This window comes from Pocillopora damicornis, chromosome 2 (assembly GCF_964200805.1).
Source record: "Pocillopora damicornis chromosome 2, jaPocDami1.2, whole genome shotgun sequence".
In the NCBI taxonomy this organism is placed as follows: Eukaryota; Metazoa; Cnidaria; class Anthozoa; order Scleractinia; family Pocilloporidae; genus Pocillopora; species Pocillopora damicornis.
Genome location: NC_142671.1, coordinates 10,132,244 through 10,150,884, shown reverse-complemented (window position 1 = coordinate 10,150,884; position 18,641 = coordinate 10,132,244). Strand labels below are relative to the sequence as shown.

The window sequence follows — 18,641 nt, the reverse complement described above, 5'->3', positions numbered from 1 at the left end:
GATTTCAAACCTCCATCCCAGGTTTGGGTAACACTTAAACTGCTGTCGTGTAATTTAGATTCAGAAATTTGGCAAGAGTTGAATCATGGATAAAACAGAAAATAACATAGATAACGGATTGGCGCACCCTCTTCGAATTCCTCAGGTTGAGGATTGAGTTTTTTCATATTTCAATTTGCACTGACCTGAAAAATCTGGTCCAATTTCATACATAGTCTTTGGAGAGTACCCCTTCCCTTTCTGCATTAAGAACAAAACTCAAGCATCAATCGATCAGTCCATTTCTTATTGAAAATGTTGGAAAAAGAATATAGTAGATTAGGTTTGTACCAATCAGCCCGCTTTAAAGAAGCGGAATAAACTGGAAGGAGCATTGAGGGAGGTTGATCGTGGACTCCTGCAGACTGACATAGTCAGAAGTACACCTCTTTAGTTACCTCTGCCAAACTCACCAACACAAACAACTGACGTGTGCTTAAGCTTGAAATTGTGTGGAAACTTGATAAAGCTGCTCAACAGGCTGACCGAAACTGGATACATGCATTATATTGGAAAGGTAGTTCCATATTTATTCCTATTGTATCAGTTGAATTCAGATTGCATGTAAAAAAACTAAATACGTAATTATTTCAGTTTTCTACAGTGAACAGGGTTAATATATAGATTTAGCCAAGCCTAAAAGCGGAGCTCGCACTTTTTTCTTCCCGCACGTCTCAAGGGCACAACGCCTTGCCCCGACTAGGACTAGAACCCGGGTCGTCCAACTCGGAACCCACTGGACTACTGAACAAAGCCGTGGCGTTGGCGTGCCCCGCGGTACAATTGACCACGCATGTTAAAAGTAGCACCTTGTATGGTCGTACGGTCGTACATCCAAATTTTCTCGGCTTGATGGGTTACTACTATTTTGTATGAGGTTTATGAATAACAATGAAGAAAAACGTCATAAATGTTTAAAACTGTACCTGTTGATAGAGAAGCCACAATCTGTCAGATGTTTTTTGTAAATGATTGCTTTTTTCCAGACAGGGAAGTTACGTGTAGTGTGACACAAGGATGAATGTATGAAAGGAAGAAAGGCATATTGGGTCTTGGTTATGGCAATTTTATAGTAGCCGTTCGCATGACGGAAAATAAATGGCATTCTCTTTGTAAAAAAAAATCAAGCGGAAAAAAGGATGATTATGTTGCTTCTGTTTTCTGAAGAAAGTTGAAATGAACTGAAACATCACAATACTTTATCACTAACAAAGTTTTTAGAGTCCCGTTGACAGCGAAACAGCGAGGCAGTCGATTGTATAGAGTGATACGGTCCGGGCAAGGGTAGACCTGCATGAGTCAGTGTCCGCGGCAACGCTAGGCGTTTCGAAACCCTGAGCACAAGACATCCACAAACTAGAGTGGCTCTGATAATGACTTCCACACCATTTTTCGAAACTTCAATCACTGCCGACGACGATATGGTCCTGTAGAAGACGATTTTGAGCCAGGCAACAATGCGACACATGACCAGGGGCGACTGAATTTCACTCTCAGAACTCACATCATTTGCGCATGCCGGGAAAGAAAAGAAAGCCCTCTAAAATGTGCAGATCTAAACTTACCATTTTATGATGAGTGCTTTCAAATACTCACAGAATATATGAAGATCTATGCAAAAGTTTTTCTTCTTAGAATGTGTTTACGTATTCGATTCTTACACTGCTAGGTTCAACAGTTAAGACGATATTCGTTTGATTTTAATTCTATTGTTTTCTTCTCCCACACACAGGTGTGGACTGCTTGAGCCAATATGATGTCAACCGCTGACCTGTGACGCAGCTACATTTGTTAGGTTACCTCCTGGCGATTTGTCGAAGAAGTTCGCTCATTCATTCTCTTCCAGTTCCGCGGGTTCTGAAAGACTTCAGGATTCTTAACCAGATATCTCGTTTCCTTTCACAAACCGGTAAGTATTGTTCTTTACACCAAATTTGTACTTTTCTTGTAAAATGCCGAAGAGTGTCGATCTTTGTCGACTATTTAGACAAAGTCCATTTAAAGCGGAAATTTCGATTACTTTGTTTTAGAACCGTGTCGCTCATGAATTTCAGACTTGGTAGCTATAATTGTCCATTGAAACAAACTAATCTATGCAGTCTTTGTCAGGACTCCGTATCCAAGATCACGTGGACATCTTTTGACCGAAGCAATTAAAAATGGGAAATAATACTTCATGGCACCGCTTCTTTTACTTTGTGGAAGATTATGCAAAGTAAAATTAGTGAGAAGCAAAGAATTGCTAAATTGCCTATTTGAAATCAACTTCACTCGTCAAAGACTTGCTATATGTCAGAGGTTTTCACAAACCTCTGCTTATGCTTGAGAAATTCTGCAAGATTTTAGGACAATTCAGTGACAAAGATTCAGTTGAAAATTTCCCTCAGTCACTAATGGAGTCTCACATGACATTACTTTTTAAACAGGAAGGCTAGCAATTTTTAAATTACCTCACTTTCGGATCTTATCGCTAGAAACTGAAACGCGAATCCTTGAATCCTACAAATTCAGTTTTAGATTCTGTCTATAATGAATCCACCCAAAGTTTAAATCTTTTAATTCGCATCTAAACTACAGTAAAATGCAAATATGATGTCTTGTTCAAGAGTCCGGGTATTGATTTCCTCTAAAAAAGCTTCCCCTAAGAAACAAATCTTTAGACCTTGTGAGGGTTCTACTGATCACTTTGAGAAATGCTAAAAGTTTATGAATCTAACAAACTTGCACGTGGTCCATAAATTTACTTTCTGTATCTCATGCGTCTCTGCTTAAACGGCGTGCAAGATATTAGATATTTGCAAATTGAGAAGTGGCACTCTAAGTTAGGTGTTGGACGGAGCATTCAGTTGATTTCCGATTACTTTTGAACGATTTAAGATAAATATACGAACTTATATCAAGCAAAAACTAGGTAAAAATTATGAAAGCTTTCAGTTTGATTCCCACGCGAAATTAATAGATACTTATAAGAAAAGTAGAAAACGGCGAATGCATCCATGAAGCACAGAAACACTTTCAAAGTATTCCTTGATTCTCTCGCGAGCGGTCCTTCGGAAATAACATCGTGTCTCCTTGGAGCGAGTGACGAAAATCCAGTGCTTCTTCATAATCCAAAATATCCTCGTTCGCTCGACCACCTTCGACGCCGTTTTCAAATATTCAGGCATTTTCTCCAGCGCATTATCATAATGAACAATACAAGCAAAGCCCTGTAATGTCGGGCATAGTGCCAGTTCCCCAAGATTTCTTTCGATAAGTAACATACTCGCTAAGTCTAATTCTTCCAAGTCGAGGATGACGATTCTGGCTTGTGTAGGACACTGAAAAAGAAGTTCGAAATATGAAATGCCTATCTGAAAAATATTATTCGTGTGTCACGGTCTATAGAAACAAGTCCAGTAATACGCAATGATGTCTTATGTGTAATTTTATAGTATTTTCAACTTAATGAACTTACTGAGGAAGTTTAAGCTTCAAACACCATATCGCAATAATCTGGAAAAACAAAATATAACCACTAAGGTTGAAAGTTTTCGACAATGGATCGGCATGATGCGATGATGCCGCGATTGGCGATAGCCGATTGAACACAGATTTAGCTCACGAAAACAATTAATTATACATGCTTGACAAGCCATCATGAAACAGTAAATATAAAACCAATGTAAATATTACAGTTATGGTTTTCTCACGTTCTGTATAAATTTTACCAAAGTTTAAAAGCGTTACTATCCTCTACTTTGCTCAAAATTCTCCACAAAAATTTACATCGACTTTTCAATATTAGCAACACAATAACCAAACAAAAGAGTCAGATCTCATAAACCTCAATCAGATTCAATAGTGGTCGAGGGGCATCTATTTCTCTCGACTCTTCCTTGCCGTTCGAGTTATTCCTTGAGTCTGATTCAAAATATCCTTCCTTTAGACGAACAGTCAAACGCCTTTCCAGAAATCGCGGAGACTTGAAAATGAGGACATGAAAGTCGTTGAAGGGTAATCATGGGATAAACAGCCCAAGAAAATAATACTGCTTAACCATGGTATACCTGGCTGTTCGTTCCTATTTACTAAAATCATGTATATTTTTTCTTTTCAGAATAAAACTGAACATGGAACAGAACACACAAGTGAACCCAGGTGCGACTCTCATATACTGACTCAAATTGCTGCAACTTTACTGACCCGTTAAACTCAAGGCACCCTTTTTAAATTCAAGGTGACTCTGACCACTTTCAATGGACACTGTCCACTGAGCAGTGTTGTGATGTACGAGTTCAATCATAACTGATCAAGATATCTTTAAAACATGCCGTTTTCAGATAATCCTCCACCCTACACACCACAGGCTCCTGTTACGGCTCAACCAGCCTACCAACCTCAACTCAGTGGTACTGCTCAGCCCGGTTACCCAGCACAGTCAGGTTACCCAGGACAGCCTGGTTACCCAGCACAGCCTGGCTTCCCAGCACAGTCTGGTTACCCAGCACAGCCTGGGCAGCAGCCTCAGCCTGGGTATTCTCCTCAATATGGTTACCCGCAAACGCAGCAGCCAGGCTATCCTCCACAGCCCACCCAACACGTCCAACAAAGTACCACAGTGGTCAACATGCAAGCACCTGTAAGTTTCTTATCGGCTTTTTATAACAGAACTGAAACTCCTCCTCGACAAGATAACTTTGGTTTTATTAATTTTGGTTTTACCATTCGCTCCAACGTCAGCTTTGAAACTCTTTACAGAGGCCAATTTACGTTATCAACTTCGTCGACATAACCAACATTATCTTGCTATACTTCCCCTCTGACGCAGCACCACAGTTTCTCTAGAAACTTACCCCCTTTATCCTCCTCGACCAGCTAGCCATGAAAACTTGAAAAATCCAGAGGAAATGGGGATTTTACTCGCGTACCATACATCTATCAAGGAAAGGCTATATGTTATTGATTTTGCGCGTGAAAAATCTACGCTCAGGTTGAAGGATACCATTAGATTTGGCAATTGATAATGATAAACCAATAAGGCCCAAGAGTGGCTAAGGATAAAGAGGACAAATAGGACTCCAATAGTCAACTTGAAAACTTTAAGCTTAAACCCCTTGTGTACCTTAAACATTTTTAAACAAAATGGCGACTGCAACCTTCTCACTACCGCCCTCATACAAGAGCGCGGATCTCCCTGATTAGCAATAGAGCCAAACTACCATAAATTGACATTATTTAATCGGAAATTCGCAATGGTTAAACGTGAAACTCGCGTTTAGTGCATCCGACTATTCGGAATTTGCATGTAACATGGATGTTTCGGAACGCGAGGAGTTTGATACATCTGGAACCTGTACGTTGTCATTTTCACAAAGGAATCCAAATATACTTCGTTTTTGGGTTTTATATCACTATTTTTAGCTCACTAGTTAGAATTTCTCTTTTTCTGACCTTATGTAAGGCTCCAATTATGACATCATAGTTTCGAGCCCTTACACCTCTCCTAAAGAATCACGATCAAAAACGGAAATATCTCTAAATAGAATACCTTGGACGGGTAAAAACACAGTTCTCTTTCTATACATGCATTGCGAGCTTTCTTGTCATTTCAAAAAGTTTTTTGATTTTCTCTTTTGTTCTCTTTGGAAGGCTCCGACGATCATCATGCCTATGGCTTTTCCTCCTCCCAATTGGTTGGCCCTGTCCATATTCACATGCCTTTTTTGCTTCCCAATTCTTGGAATAGCTGCAATCATTTTCTCCATTATGGTAAGTGTATCTTTCATGATAAAATATCCTGAAATAGGTAGCCTCAACTGGGTTGTCTATCATTTAAGAAAATCTCCAAAACTAAATTATTTTCCTACCGTGAATGGCTCCTTATAATTTCATTATTCAGTCTAGTTTAAAAAAGTGCAGTACTAAGAGTCCAATTTTAAAAAGAAAATCTATTTCATGAATCTTCCTTTTACTCATTGATGTACTAGCCATTCGTTTCAGCTGGCGAAGTAATGTATGAAAGACAGCCTCCAAAGAATGATCGTCTATTTAGCTGTATATATCCTCGGCAAATTCTAATTATTTTCGTTTGGTGCAATTCTATTTCAAAACCCGAAATTACGAAATTGTTAATACTCTTACCGATCATTCAACTGCTGTCTATTTAGGTGGACAGTTCATATGCAGCAAGAGACTACGACGGCGCTTGGAGGAATTCACAAATCGCCAAGTGGCTGAATATTATCTCTATCGCCATGGGATGCTTCATGTTCGTGCTTGTTATAATCTTAATAGCGGCTTAGTAAAAAATAAAACCAAACAAACAAACAAAACCATCAATCTCCCGCTTTTTATCAGTGCAATTAGAGTGAGCTTTCCCGAGTACTTTTGCGTCAATATTTAGTCAACCAAAACGCTGCTTCTGTAAGTTAAAACATTAAAACGAGTTTTACACACCCATTGTTTGCGGTGTCTTAATAGAAAGATTGAAAACGTACAAACTTGTCGAAGATCAGTATAAAGTATGCAGGGATGTGTTTAACAAAACTCATTAAAATTTGGTCATAATGATAATCGGAATTAAAATAGAAATGATAAATAAATTTCTTACGCAGAGTTGTTTCCAACAGAAACTCTCCACAGAGGCTGATTTATTTTACATTATTGTCTCGTTCCCTCAACAATTGTATGCTCTTAAATCTTACCTCCCTCGGTTAGTATCATGCAAATTAGAAGTCGGTACGACCAGTTTTTATGATAAAGGCTAAGTGCAAATGATGCCAAGGTTAACAGATGCTGATAAAGTCTGATATGTATTTTGGAGTCAGATCATTACTTCTCAAGCCTAAAAGGGAAAACGAGCAAGGAAAGAAACGCTACAATTATAATATGTGAACAGTCTTCTCCCAAATCTTGAAATAATAAGAGATACTGAGTTCTTGTGCTCTACGGCTAGCATAGTCAGCAAATATTTCTTAAAATAGTATAAATAGGCCTGCATTTCAACCACGTTGAGCTCATATTTCACATTGCATTAGTATCATGCAAATTAGAAGTCGGTACGACCAGTTTTTATGATAAAGGCTAAGTGCAAATGATGCCAAGGTTAACAGATGCTGATAAAGTCTGATATATATTTTGGAGTCAGATCATTACTTCTCAAGCCTAAAAGGGAAAACGAGCAAGGAAAGAAACGCTACAATAATAATTTGTGAACAGTCTTCTCCCAAATCTTGAAATAATAAGAGATACTGAGTTCTTGTGCTCTACGGCTAGCATAGTCAGCAAATATTTCTTAAAATAGTATAAATAGGCCTGCATTTCAACCACGTTGAGCTCATATTTCACATTGCATTACAAACGGTCAGGAACAAGCAAACCTTGCCTAATGGATTTATTCAAGAAAATAATCGCCAAGAATTGCTTTTGTCCAATTTTATCTAAAATAGATTTAACAAACGTTCTGATCCCGAAAACATATTGTAAAATTTATTCCTTAGAATGCAATGCATTATCTTCACTGACTTTGAAAATTTTATGTTGATATATCCCACTTTGTAATGGTTGGCTGGAAATACCAAAACGTGTGTCAGAGTGTGGCCATTATAAAGAAGTTCGCTTCCGAAGTCAAGTACAATGTAACTATGTAAAACATTTTAAATATCACTACTTACCGCTTTTTGAGATTCCAGAGTGTAACTGAGTTGTTCAAAAATTGTCGTCAAATGTGGTTCAAGTTTGGGCGCCGCCATTTTTAAAACGCTCAATAACCAAACAGCACTTCCACGGAATGGTGGGAATTGAAACGTACGGCTTTAAGACGGCTGCCGTTTATGTTCTCTCAAAAAAAAAATAAAAAAATAAAAAAAAAAAGAAAAGAAAATACAAAGGACAAAAAAAGGAGGAAACAAAAACAAAAACCAGAAAAAATATTTGCGTCAAGAATGCCCTAAGAAAGTGAAGAGAACAAACTTCCCTATCTACTCATCTCACGTTTTTCACTTTATATATTGCTTTCGAAAACTCGCATCTTTCTTGGATCTTATCCCCGATGGGTGAGGAGGAATCCAGTCGTTTCGAACCCAGTCATACAGTTCCTCAATTCAGTCGTTTCGCGCTCAAGTTTCGTACTCAATTTTGAGTTTGTTCGTACCCAAATCGATGATCAATTCTTACGAATTACGGTCAAATCGCACCATGGTTAGATCGCTCTTTTTCAATACACTTCAGACTATAAAGTTATAATTTATTCCACGATCATTAATTCCATCATCGCTATACATCATACATCGGTAGCTCGGTGGCTGATCTGAAGGACAGAGTGAATACGATGTACTCGAATCGTCGCAAGACACATTATCACCTATATACTTTAAGTGAATATTAATGTCTATTTATATGAATCTAGGCATCGATAACTGGGTGGCTTGGTTTAGTGTATTCGTCCAATATATTTTATGTAATAGTCTAGAGTGTTATTTATTCGTAGGATATATACATTTGATGAACTGTTTGGTCCCAAAACAGGTCTCTGTCTGTTGTGGTGTTTAGTGATCATTGGTAAGTAATACTTCACATTACTACATGGAGCGAAGTAACTTATGTTGGGAGCGAAGTCACTCATTTGATGGAGCGATCTACCTTTTGGTTGGAGCTATCTAACTGGGAGCGATCTAACCACGGTGCGATCTAACCGGATACCATTCTTACCCGTCCCAATTTTTACCTTTTCGACCTTTTTTTGTTAAAACAACTTTTAAGTTGTTTTAATTAAAATGATTAAAATTGTTTATATTTTTAATTGACAGGTCTATTGTTTATACATGTGCCTTTTTCTCATAGTAACAGCTCGTTTAAGTGAGGTATTTTTTCTCCCATTTTTATCAACGATAATAAATTCGTTTATTCTAACAAAGGAAATAAATAAACGCCAAACAACATTAGCATTAACCAATGGGAAATGTTTAACAACGAGCAGTTAAAGAAAGGCACAAACTTTTAACACAGGACAGCTCTCTGAAATTTTAAATCGAAATGATTTTGGGATACCTCATCTTTTCAATAAAAAGATCAGGACAGTTCAAATACCAGTTTCAATTAGAATATAGGCCTAGTTAAATCGATAAAAGTCCTCTTTTTCATTCTGACGCGCAACATATCAAGCAAAAGCTATCAATTTACAAAGCTCCTTAGCCAGTCTTAAAAATTGTTCAAAGTCCGCACGTAATTTCTTCACCATTCTCCTCGCAAAGTGACAGTGAGCTGTCTGCCTAGCCCTCTGTTCACCTTATGTTCACGGTTAACAGAGAATTTATTCGGTACTTATCCGTGATCGGATACTTTTTCATTCTGACGCCCAACATATCAAGCAAAAGCCATCAATTTACAGAGCTCCTTAGCCAGTCCTAAAAACTGTTCAAAGTCCGCACGTAATTTCTTCACCATTCTCCTCGCAAAGTGACAGTGAGCTGTCTGCCCAGCCCTCTGTTTACCTTTAGTTCGAGGTTAACAAAGGATGGATTAGTTACTTATCCGTGAACGAGTACTTCCGCGTAGCTAAGGCGTTGTCGTAGTATTTGAGTTAGCCTTGATTCACTCCGCTGGGGTTTCACTTCGGTTTTGCACAACCTCTCCGCAACAAACATTAACTTCACCACCAAAAGGTAAGAGTTACTGCTTCTATTGACTCTTGAAATTAAGGCTTTCGGTGTAAAAGTGGCTTCATGGGAATTTAGCGAAGTAAGAGCAGACTAAATCCAAACGCATCTTATTCGCCTGACTCACGTATGCCTCTATCGAAGCTTGAAAATCTACCGAAAGAGTGACTTATGGAGAGAAACCGTCACGTATGTAGTTTTGAGTGAGGATAAGATTCACCATAGATATCAAATTCTTGGAAATTTTAATCAAATTGGGTTGCCGTAAAACTGAATCGTTTGAAAGATAACTGCGTGCCAAATAGATTGAAAGAGCGGCTAATTTCGTTAAAAGTCAAAAACGTTTTAGATCAGATGGGCAATAAGAGACAAATTAGTCGTATTAGTCGTATTAGTCGTAACTTGCTTCAAATGCAGACAACTGCGCTCGTCTTGAAATTTGCGTGCATCGCTTGCAATATTGATTGAGTCGTCTTTGTCTATATTGCTTCTTAGAGATATTTCCCTACCTTTTAATTCGATCCCGTTTTGAGGCCAGTCGAACTCTTGAGTTCTGCGGTTTTTGCTTCCAGATTTCGAGTAGAATTCTTAAAGCGCATTCATCGATACAGTACGAAATATTAACGGCGTAGATTGATGAGGTTATTGTTTATGTAAAAAAACGCTGTTACAACTGCAACGGAAAAAGAAAAAAAGTACCATCAATATGTTCTCCAAGTTTAAAAAGAATCGCATAAGATGGGTATTATTGAAGTAAATATTACTAGTCGTCTAATTTGCCTAAAAACTATTTCTGGATCCTTGTCTTTCTTGTTGCGTTTTTCTCAGAATTTACGTGCGTAGGTGAACATTCCTTTTGTCTCTAGAAGAAAACAGTTCGAACCTTTGAACTCCTGTTTAGCGAGACAACAAAACTCTCATTGTTCGGTGGTATTTTAATTTCTCTTTCTAGGAGAGTTCTTAACGCCCCAATTATTTATTAACTACGCAGTATTGGATGAAGATTGGTAACGTCGTTTCTGTTGTAGTTCGCGATCGAGTCGTTTAAATCGCAGGCAGTTCGTTCCGTAATGGGAAAATGCTACTGAATTAATAAAAGGGTCGCTTTAGATGGACAGCAACGAAGTAAATTATTCAGAGACCTTGCTTGAAAAATGCAAAGAATTTTAATAACGATATTCCATTGAAGTATTTCTCGCTACTCTCTTCACTGAATTTGCTTACCCTATGTTCAGCGCAAAGTTTTCTTACTCAGATAGGACATCCGAACATTTCCACTCTCGTTTTATGGGTCAGAAATCTTTTATTTTCTGGTAGCTTTCTCTTTCTTTGAAGAAGAGTCGTTCAGGCATACTAATTAATAAATTAATTAAAGGTGTGTGTTGCAAGATTTAGCTTGGTAAAGTTGTTCCTGATGTTGTTCGTGTCGTTTCAGTCGTTTAAACAAACATGCAGTACAGTCGAACCTCGATTATTCGGACTCTTTGGGACTAAATGAAATAGTCCAGATAATCAAGGGTCCGAATAATCGAGAATGTAAATATTAGAAGGAACAAAATCTGATTAAATTAAGAAAGCGACCTTTCATCGTGAAACAAAACATTTACAAATCAATGAAACAGTCTGTTTTTTTGACTTTGTGGAAAAACCAAACCCGCATTCACGATATGTATATTCGGTAGACTTTACACAACGAGCAAGAAAAAACGTACTTGCAGAAGTCAACCAACTCAATACAATGGTTCACAGAGGTGCACTTGCTTAAGTCATGACTACTTTTATTCAATTGCCTCCCAGCCTTGGAAATGACCCAAATGGCTCTTTTAAAAAAAGCCTCAGGGTAAACAAATTGTCACATAGCTAAACGGCTTAAGATAGTGGAAGTTATGGTCAAAGTCAAACGAAAATAAGTCTCTTCATGCGGGAATTCATGGTGTTGCCGCCAAAGTTATTGCGCGTTTCTTTTAACGTTAGTCATTTTCTTTTTAGTCTCTGTCGCTTTTTTATTAAGTTATTTTGTTCTCCCAGAAGTTGCTTTCATTAATACTCTGTTACATTTGTTTTGAATAATTTTTCTTTGTTTGTGTCATTCAACATTTTGACCGCTTCAAATGTTGATTTCGCTTCAATAGCATGAGGAGCTTGGCCCCGAAAAAAAAATCGCAGCATGCATTCTACGGAGGCGCTATATTTCTGTCATCAGTGTAGAGAATTACATCAACGTTTTCAGTCGGTTGGTGTCTGTGCGTTTTCTTAAACCTGTTGATTATACGCTAAAGGTTCACCTAATTATTAATACTGCATCTATGCTCGACAATTACGAAAACACAAGAAATCTGGCATTAAAATCACTTGGCGCGATCTTATCATGGAGGCTGAAGTCTTCGATCGATCGGCTGAGCTTTCTATAGTTACGGGATCCAATCTCGACCCCAAAAAGTCCTGGTATATGCTAACGAAAAGTTAATGTGAAATCAGGCCGAAAGCTTGGTAAAATTTCCGCACAGCCCCATACTTCATTATGCATTCAGTTCTTGAATAGAGAAAACAATGACTAAAACAATACATTGCCATTAGGAAAACAGATTTGTTTTACAATAGTATGGGGCTGTGCGGAAATTTTACCGAAAGCTTTTGCAAAGAACGAATTGTTTCGTCGATTCCGCGATGACTACAATACGTTCTGTCCCGCCAGCAGGTCTCAAGCGCGCCAACAAAGGCTGTTCGTTCAACGCCAGGTAACCAAATAACATGCATGTTATATCTTCAATTGGTCTCTGTGCCGGATTAATTAGAAAGGGAGAAATCCAGCAGATGGATTCGCAAGGTCTCAAAATATAATCTTGTTGTTGATGCGGTAAATCAAATCGCCCTCGACCGTACACTTTGCCTCCAGTCGAAATATCATGGGAAATTGCAATGATGTCAGTCAAGAATAGCCGAGCTTGACAAAGACATTCGGGAACTAGTAAAGGATAATAATTATATAAGTTAATGGTGGATGCCTCAACTTTCAGTCAAAAGAAAGAGTCCAGACAAAGAGCGGTCTCCTGATATAAATAAGTGTGAATTCAATTTTTCGTGCCCTCTTGGGTAGTCTATACCTGAGGATTACCTTTAGTCTTGCGTACCCTCTTGGGTAGTGTATACCTGAGGGTTATTTTTAATCTCTTCTATACCCTCTTGGGTAGTGTATACCTGAGGGTTATTTTAATCTCTTCTGTACCCTCTTGGGTAGTGTATACCTGAGGGTTATTTTTAATCTCTTCTATACCCTCTTGGGTAGTGTATACCTGAGGGTTATTTTTAATCTCTTCTATACCCTCTTGGGTAGTGTATACCTGAGGGTTATTTTTAATCTCTTCTATACCCTCTTGGGTAGCGTATACCTGAGGGTTAGTTTGAATCTCTTCTATACCCTCTTGGGTAGTGTATACCTGAGGGTTATTTTTAATCACCTCTATACCCTCTTGGGTAGTGTATACCTGAGGGTTATTTTTAATCTCTTGCACACCCTCTTGGATAGTGTATACCTGAGGGTAATTTTTAATCTCTTCTATACCCTCTTGGGTAGCGTATACCTGAGGGTTAGTTTTTTCGTGCCCTCTTGGGTAGTGTATACCTGAGGGTTATTTAAATCTCTTGCATAGTCTCTTGGGTAATGTATACCTGAGGATTAACTTTTAATATCTTCTATACCCTCTTGGGTAGTGTATACCTGAGGGTAATTTTAATCTCTTGCATACCCTCTTGGGTAGTGTATACCTGAGGGTTATTTTTAATCTCTTCTATACCCTCTTGGGTAGCGTATACCTGAGGGCTAGTTTTAATCTCTTCTATACCCTCTTGGTTAGTGTATACCTGAGGGCTATTTTTAATCTGAGGGTTATTTTAATCTCTTCTATACCCTCTTGGGTAGCGTATACCTGAGGGTTAGTTTTAATCTCTTCTTTACCCTCTTGGGTAGTGTATACCTGAGGGTTAGTTTTAATCTCTTGCATACCCTCTTGGTTAGTGTATACCTGAGGGTAATTCTTAATCTCTCCTATACCCTCCTGGGTAGTGTATACCTGAGGGTTATTTTTAATCACTTCTATACCCTCTTGGGTAGTGTATACCTGAGGGTTATTTTTAATCTCTTCTATACCCTCTTGGGTAGCGTATACCTGAGGGTTAGTTTTAATCTCTTCTATACCCTCTTGGGTAGTGTATACCTGAGGGTTAGTTTTAATCTCTTCTATACCTTCTGAGGGTTATTTTTAATCTCTTGCATACCCTCTTGGTTAGTGTATACCTGAGGGTAATTCTTAATCTCTCCTATACCCTCCTGGGTAGTGTATACCTGAGGGTAATTTTTAATCTCTTTTATACCCTCTTGGGTAGCGTATACCTGAGGGTTATTTTTAACCTTTTCTTATCCCTCCTAACTCAGCAGTCGCGTAAGACGATATTCATATGTGTGAATTTGTTCCCAATGACCTAAAATGCAATAACGATGTTTTAGACCAGCTTCTTCCCTGGTATAGTCGATTTTGACAAGACTGATGTCTTCGGAAAAGCTCAAAATGCCGTTCCAAACTGAAACCTTCGCACATAAAAGGTCATTATAAGAATAACTGCATTGCGCCGAAGCTTGAAGACCGAACGAGGAGACTATCAGTTGGAAGCGATGTGTATTCTCTGGATTATCTAATCAACACAGTTTCTGGACTTTAAAAGTTAAAAACCATGACCTGTATAAAGAAGGGTTTCTCGGAGTTAACCTTACGTAGGCCTAGGTCTTCGATCATGGAGGTGAAATCAGCTTTACCGGTGCCGCTTTTTAGGCTATTTTTGAGTCCCTTCGTTTTGCGTGTTTTAAATTGTTCTTGTTATATGTTTCTGTAACATTTGGTCAGGAATATTCGTGGACCTTGTGTTAACGATTTACTGTTGTCTTCTTTAAGACATGCATTGTCTTTACAGAGAAAATAAGGTTAGCGTATCGCCCTTTAAGTTTTTTCGAATTAGACCCGTTAAGTTTGTACGAGACATTTCTCTGGACTCTTGTTTCTGGAAAATGAGTGAACAAAGTAGAGTTGCATCTTGAAAATGATTGGAATTGTAATCATCGGAAGTTGCGGTTTTTTCCATTTCATTCGAGGGGAGCATAATTACATTTTTTGAAGCGATTATCGGATGTCCTGGAATGTTGAGCGAACACCTCGTGCCACCAAGAGGCGTCGAACCTTGGCTTGAATTACTTATGCAAATTAGCTGGCTGGACATTCAATGTGCAGCGGCATAAAGGGTAAAATATGGACTGGACTATTTTTTGGACCATTTTAAAGGGGGAGCACACCATTAGTACTGAGGGAAGGGTGGGATGAAGTCCATCAGTACTAAGGGAGGGGTGGGAGGTGGAATGTTATTACTCAGGGAGGGGTGTGAGACGGACCAATACAACGCAGGGACGGGTGGGAGGTGGTTGTAATAGGAAACACTGCTGGTTAACGGAGCTTTTACTCGATCGTACAAACAATTTTAATTAGTTTTTCGACTGTCGAAACGTTGGATCTATGAATTGTAACTTCTTCGTTTACATTCATTAAATCTGCAAACCAGAGTAGCATCAAACTATGTCTGATTGTCCAACTGGTTGCCGTGAGAACTTTAATATATTTTAAACATACCTTTACTTCACTTTTCAACGCTATAGTGTTAAAGAATATGGCTACGGATCTTGATCATGACCAATAAATATTCATGGAAAAATTGGGATCAGGGAAAAAGTCCGAATAACCGTGAAATCCGGATAATCTAGGTCCGGATAATCGATAATCGGATAATCATGATCAAACACATCGAACTTATTTCACGATGAATCCATATTAATCCTGTGAGCCAAAATATTCATACTCATTTAGTTCCGAAAGTTTAAAGTTGACTCAGTTGATTAACATGGAGCGGTTAGAAAGCACGTCCTTAACTGAATTTTAATACTCTCACAAAGAGGGATAAAAAAACTGAAAACTTATTTCAAAATCAAAATTAAAACTGCAAGTTTAAGAAATTGTATTCTTGTTGCGCCAGAAACATTGTAGAGATTCACAACTTAACTAAACGAGCTCAAACCTTACCATCTGTTTTATTCTATTTACAAACATGACACTATCGACATTGCTGATTTTAGCGATATTCAGGACGCTTGTCATATGAACTACGCAATATATCTCGTTCATCGTAAAGTCTCTGTGGCTCCGTGGTAGAGCATCGGAGCTCTAAGGTTCGATTCCTCGTGGGTACTCAGAATTTTTTCTTTGTCCCATGCTCGTGACAAGACGAAAAACATCTTCCTCTTTTTCTTTACCGAGCTCAAAATTTACCATCTCTCTTATTCTATAATTAAAGTGGGAATTACCAATCAGATGTTCATATACATCAACGAATTGCTAATCAAAAATTTAATTAAAAAGCTCCTAAGGTGATAAAATAAAAAATTAAATTTGCGAATAATATATTCTGTAACCTGTGGACACAATGCCTTTGATTTCTATACAATACTCCGATTTGGACAAACTGAATTGACGGACCAATTACAACTGACATGTAAAATAACACAAAAGCCTTCAGTAAGCGGATAAAAAGTAGGAACTTTGAATGACAGATATTGAAAAAATTATTGTTTCATTAGATATTTACGCTTGTTTAAACGCTGTCATCTTCAGGTGAACTTGTTATCGATTGTCTGGGACTAAATCATTGATTGACTCAAAACTCAAGAAATGACCGAGAAGAATCTTCAAGGTAAAGTTATTTTTTATTTAAAAAAATCATAAACATGCAATTCTGGCAAAGAAGAAAATGATAAAATTGTAGAGTAATTCCTTAAATCATTTCTACAAAATTACGTTTTATGATGACAAGGGTGAAACTGATCATATTCATAATCTTTGCAGTAGATCCTCCACCATATACATCGCCTGCGCAGCCTCCTGTCTCAGCTCAACCTGGTAGCCCTGCTCAGCCTGGATATCCACCCCAGCCTGGTTACCCACCTGGTTACGCAGCCCAACCAAATTACAATGCGCAGCCAGGTTACCCAGCGCAGCCTCAACCAGGGTATCCACCTCAGCCTGGGTATCCACCTCAGCCTGGGTATCCAGCACATCAACCGGCAGCGTTTCCTCAACAGTCTGTTCAGCAAGTACAACAAAGCAACACTGTGATCAATATTGGCGCCCCTGTAAGTTTAAGACTGATTGTTAACATTATTTCCTGCCTTTACCGTGTAACTACATATCAGTTGTCTTCCCTCTTCAATGCTTAGTCTTCCTTTCTGTTTATAGGACGTTAAATTGACTTCTCTATTCTTGCACAGGCTCCCCAGACTATCGTGGTGCCAGCCAATCCTCGTCCTCCAAATCACATGTGTTGGTCTGTGTTAAACTGCCTTTTCTGTGCATGGCCCATAGGACTGGCAGCTATTGTGTTTTCTTGCATGGTAAGACAGAAAAAGTTTGAAAATCCATCATATGAGAAAACGGAAAACGGGCTTAGAATTGTACGTGCTCGACCTTGCAAAGCTCGGTCTGTGATGCTGAATAAGATCTCTATTGAGTCTCTGTATGAATACCATAAATGTTGGGGAATAAAGTATTCGCGACGATCATGAAGCTAACGTATGGATAACCTTTTAACCAACTATAGTCGTTTCAGCAAACTTCGTGCTCAGGATCTGTAATTATATAGTGCATTCACAGTCATTCTATAGCAAACTTGAACATAATTTGTTCATGATGTCCAACAGTCGCATTTCAAAAAGTAATATTGAAGTTCAAGACTTGCAAAAAGGTACTGTGGTTTGAAACCTCACACAATATTCAAAATTATTGCTCATCACAATTGGCAGTAATACCACAATTGATTGGCCAATTTGCCGTTGTCAAAAAACCACTAAACCACTGTTGATTTGTTAAATCGAAAATGGTTCTTTTCAACCGTTGCAAGGTTATCAATACTGGGGCTATAAAACTTTATTTTGGTTACATAATCTCCTTTCTTTGTTGTTTGTTTGTTTGTCTGATGTTAGTTTCGTTTGTGTATTTGAAGGTGGACAGTTCATATGCTGCAGGAGATTACGATGGTGCCTTGAGGAACTCTAACATTGCTAGGTGGCTCAATATTGCATCTATCATCTTTGGCCTTGTCATATACATCAGTATCGTATCCAGCTCGGTTGCACGCTAGTTAATTTAGTCTACAGAACATGCAGAAGATTAAGGTAGAGCTCATTTGCCAAATCGGGTTTTTTCTCTTTTGTAAAATTTTGGTCATATAACACGTACTCAACTGTTTATCATAACATAATTTAGCATAAATTTCAATTATTTCCAATCGAGGTTTAGTTCTTTTCTAAATTCTTTTTAAATCCTGATGGCCATTACATTTTACGGTTACATTTTACAGTTACAGCGTAATTTTTACCGCTCGTCGCTGTACCGAATGAAATCTTCTTTCGTGCGCTTACAATTTGACTGGATTTTAGATTTTATTAAAAAGATGGAATCCCGTCTTGCATGAAGATGGATGGATGATAAGCAGATTTTTGCATTTACGCTAGTTTTTTCTTCTTTGTATTGACTTTAAAGTTCGAGAAATAAACGGGTGTTTAGTATACCTCTTTTCATTGCATGTTTATTATTCTGTAAACCTATCATGTCATGTCAGCACTCACTAACCCAAAAGAATCAATAAGGCCGAGGGATGTGACCCTGGCTGTCGCAAAATGATCACTGAGAAAGTGGCGTCTGGTTAGGTACTACAGGATTTATTCAATTCACTCGTTGTGTTCGTGGAAAAAGAAAGAATCGAGGCCTGATGAGGATTGGGCATTCGAGAGGCCCTGTGTTAGCTGGTAGGATTCTTCACACTAGCATCCGGGTCGAGATGTCTACGTTGAAATTCCAACAAGAAAAATTTCAG

At 38.3% G+C, this 18,641-nt stretch overlaps 3 protein-coding genes across 11 annotated transcripts; 2 read left to right on the top strand and 1 right to left on the bottom strand.

The window, feature by feature from the left end:
- Positions 1-1,794: 1,794 nt before the first annotated feature.
- Positions 1,795-6,653, top strand: LOC113670890 (uncharacterized). Its single transcript, XM_027187097.2, has 5 exons — positions 1,795-1,948; positions 4,139-4,179; positions 4,362-4,660; positions 5,671-5,790; positions 6,189-6,653. Exons 2-5 carry the CDS (start codon positions 4,152-4,154, stop codon positions 6,321-6,323), a joined length of 582 nt encoding a protein of 193 aa, XP_027042898.2. The 5' UTR covers positions 1,795-1,948; positions 4,139-4,151; the 3' UTR covers positions 6,324-6,653.
- Positions 2,580-10,587, bottom strand: LOC113670896 (uncharacterized). 8 transcript variants are annotated; one of them, XR_016183406.1, is made up of 6 exons: positions 10,458-10,578; positions 10,187-10,350; positions 7,695-7,858; positions 4,875-4,956; positions 3,497-3,534; positions 2,580-3,359 (listed from the first exon to the last, which is right to left on the bottom strand). XR_016183406.1 is itself a non-coding variant. In XM_089195404.1 (4 exons), exons 3-4 carry the CDS (start codon positions 7,770-7,772, stop codon positions 3,003-3,005), a joined length of 435 nt encoding a protein of 144 aa, XP_089051530.1. In that variant the 5' UTR covers positions 7,773-7,858; positions 10,187-10,350; positions 10,458-10,578; the 3' UTR covers positions 2,580-3,002. The 8 variants fall into 8 exon arrangements, 2 of the variants coding, with proteins under 2 accessions (XP_089051530.1, XP_027042911.2); XR_016183407.1 differs by lacking the exon at positions 3,497-3,534 and having other exon boundaries at positions 10,458-10,587; XR_003446192.2 differs by lacking the exons at positions 3,497-3,534; positions 10,458-10,578 and having other exon boundaries at positions 10,187-10,432.
- On the top strand, positions 9,550-18,335 carry LOC113670891 (uncharacterized). 2 transcript variants are annotated; one of them, XM_027187099.2, is made up of 5 exons: positions 9,550-9,683; positions 16,385-16,463; positions 16,619-16,902; positions 17,038-17,160; positions 17,769-18,335. In XM_027187099.2, exons 2-5 carry the CDS (start codon positions 16,442-16,444, stop codon positions 17,904-17,906), a joined length of 567 nt encoding a protein of 188 aa, XP_027042900.2. In that variant the 5' UTR covers positions 9,550-9,683; positions 16,385-16,441; the 3' UTR covers positions 17,907-18,335. The 2 variants fall into 2 exon arrangements, with proteins under 2 accessions (XP_027042900.2, XP_027042899.2); XM_027187098.2 differs by having other exon boundaries at positions 16,616-16,902.
- The last annotated feature ends 306 nt before the right edge of the window (positions 18,336-18,641 follow it).

Bases quoted from the DNA above. Each gene is read 5' to 3' on its own strand.
- LOC113670890 (XM_027187097.2), top strand. From the start codon at position 4,152: ATGGAACAGAACACACAAGTGAACCCAG. The intron at 4,180-4,361 runs GTGCGACTCTCA...TGCCGTTTTCAG, and splicing joins GAACACACAAGTGAACCCAG to ATAATCCTCCACCCTACACA. The intron at 5,791-6,188 runs GTAAGTGTATCT...CTGTCTATTTAG, and splicing joins CAATCATTTTCTCCATTATG to GTGGACAGTTCATATGCAGC.
- LOC113670896 (XM_089195404.1), bottom strand. From the start codon at position 7,772: ATGGCGGCGCCCAAACTTGAACCACATTTGACGACAATTTTTGAACAA. The intron at 3,360-7,694 runs GTAAGTAGTGAT...CTTCTTTTTCAG, and splicing joins CTCTGGAATCTCAAAAAGCG to TGTCCTACACAAGCCAGAAT.
- LOC113670891 (XM_027187098.2), top strand. From the start codon at position 16,442: ATGACCGAGAAGAATCTTCAAG. The intron at 16,464-16,615 runs GTAAAGTTATTT...TAATCTTTGCAG, and splicing joins GACCGAGAAGAATCTTCAAG to TAGATCCTCCACCATATACA. The intron at 17,161-17,768 runs GTAAGACAGAAA...GTGTATTTGAAG, and splicing joins CTATTGTGTTTTCTTGCATG to GTGGACAGTTCATATGCTGC.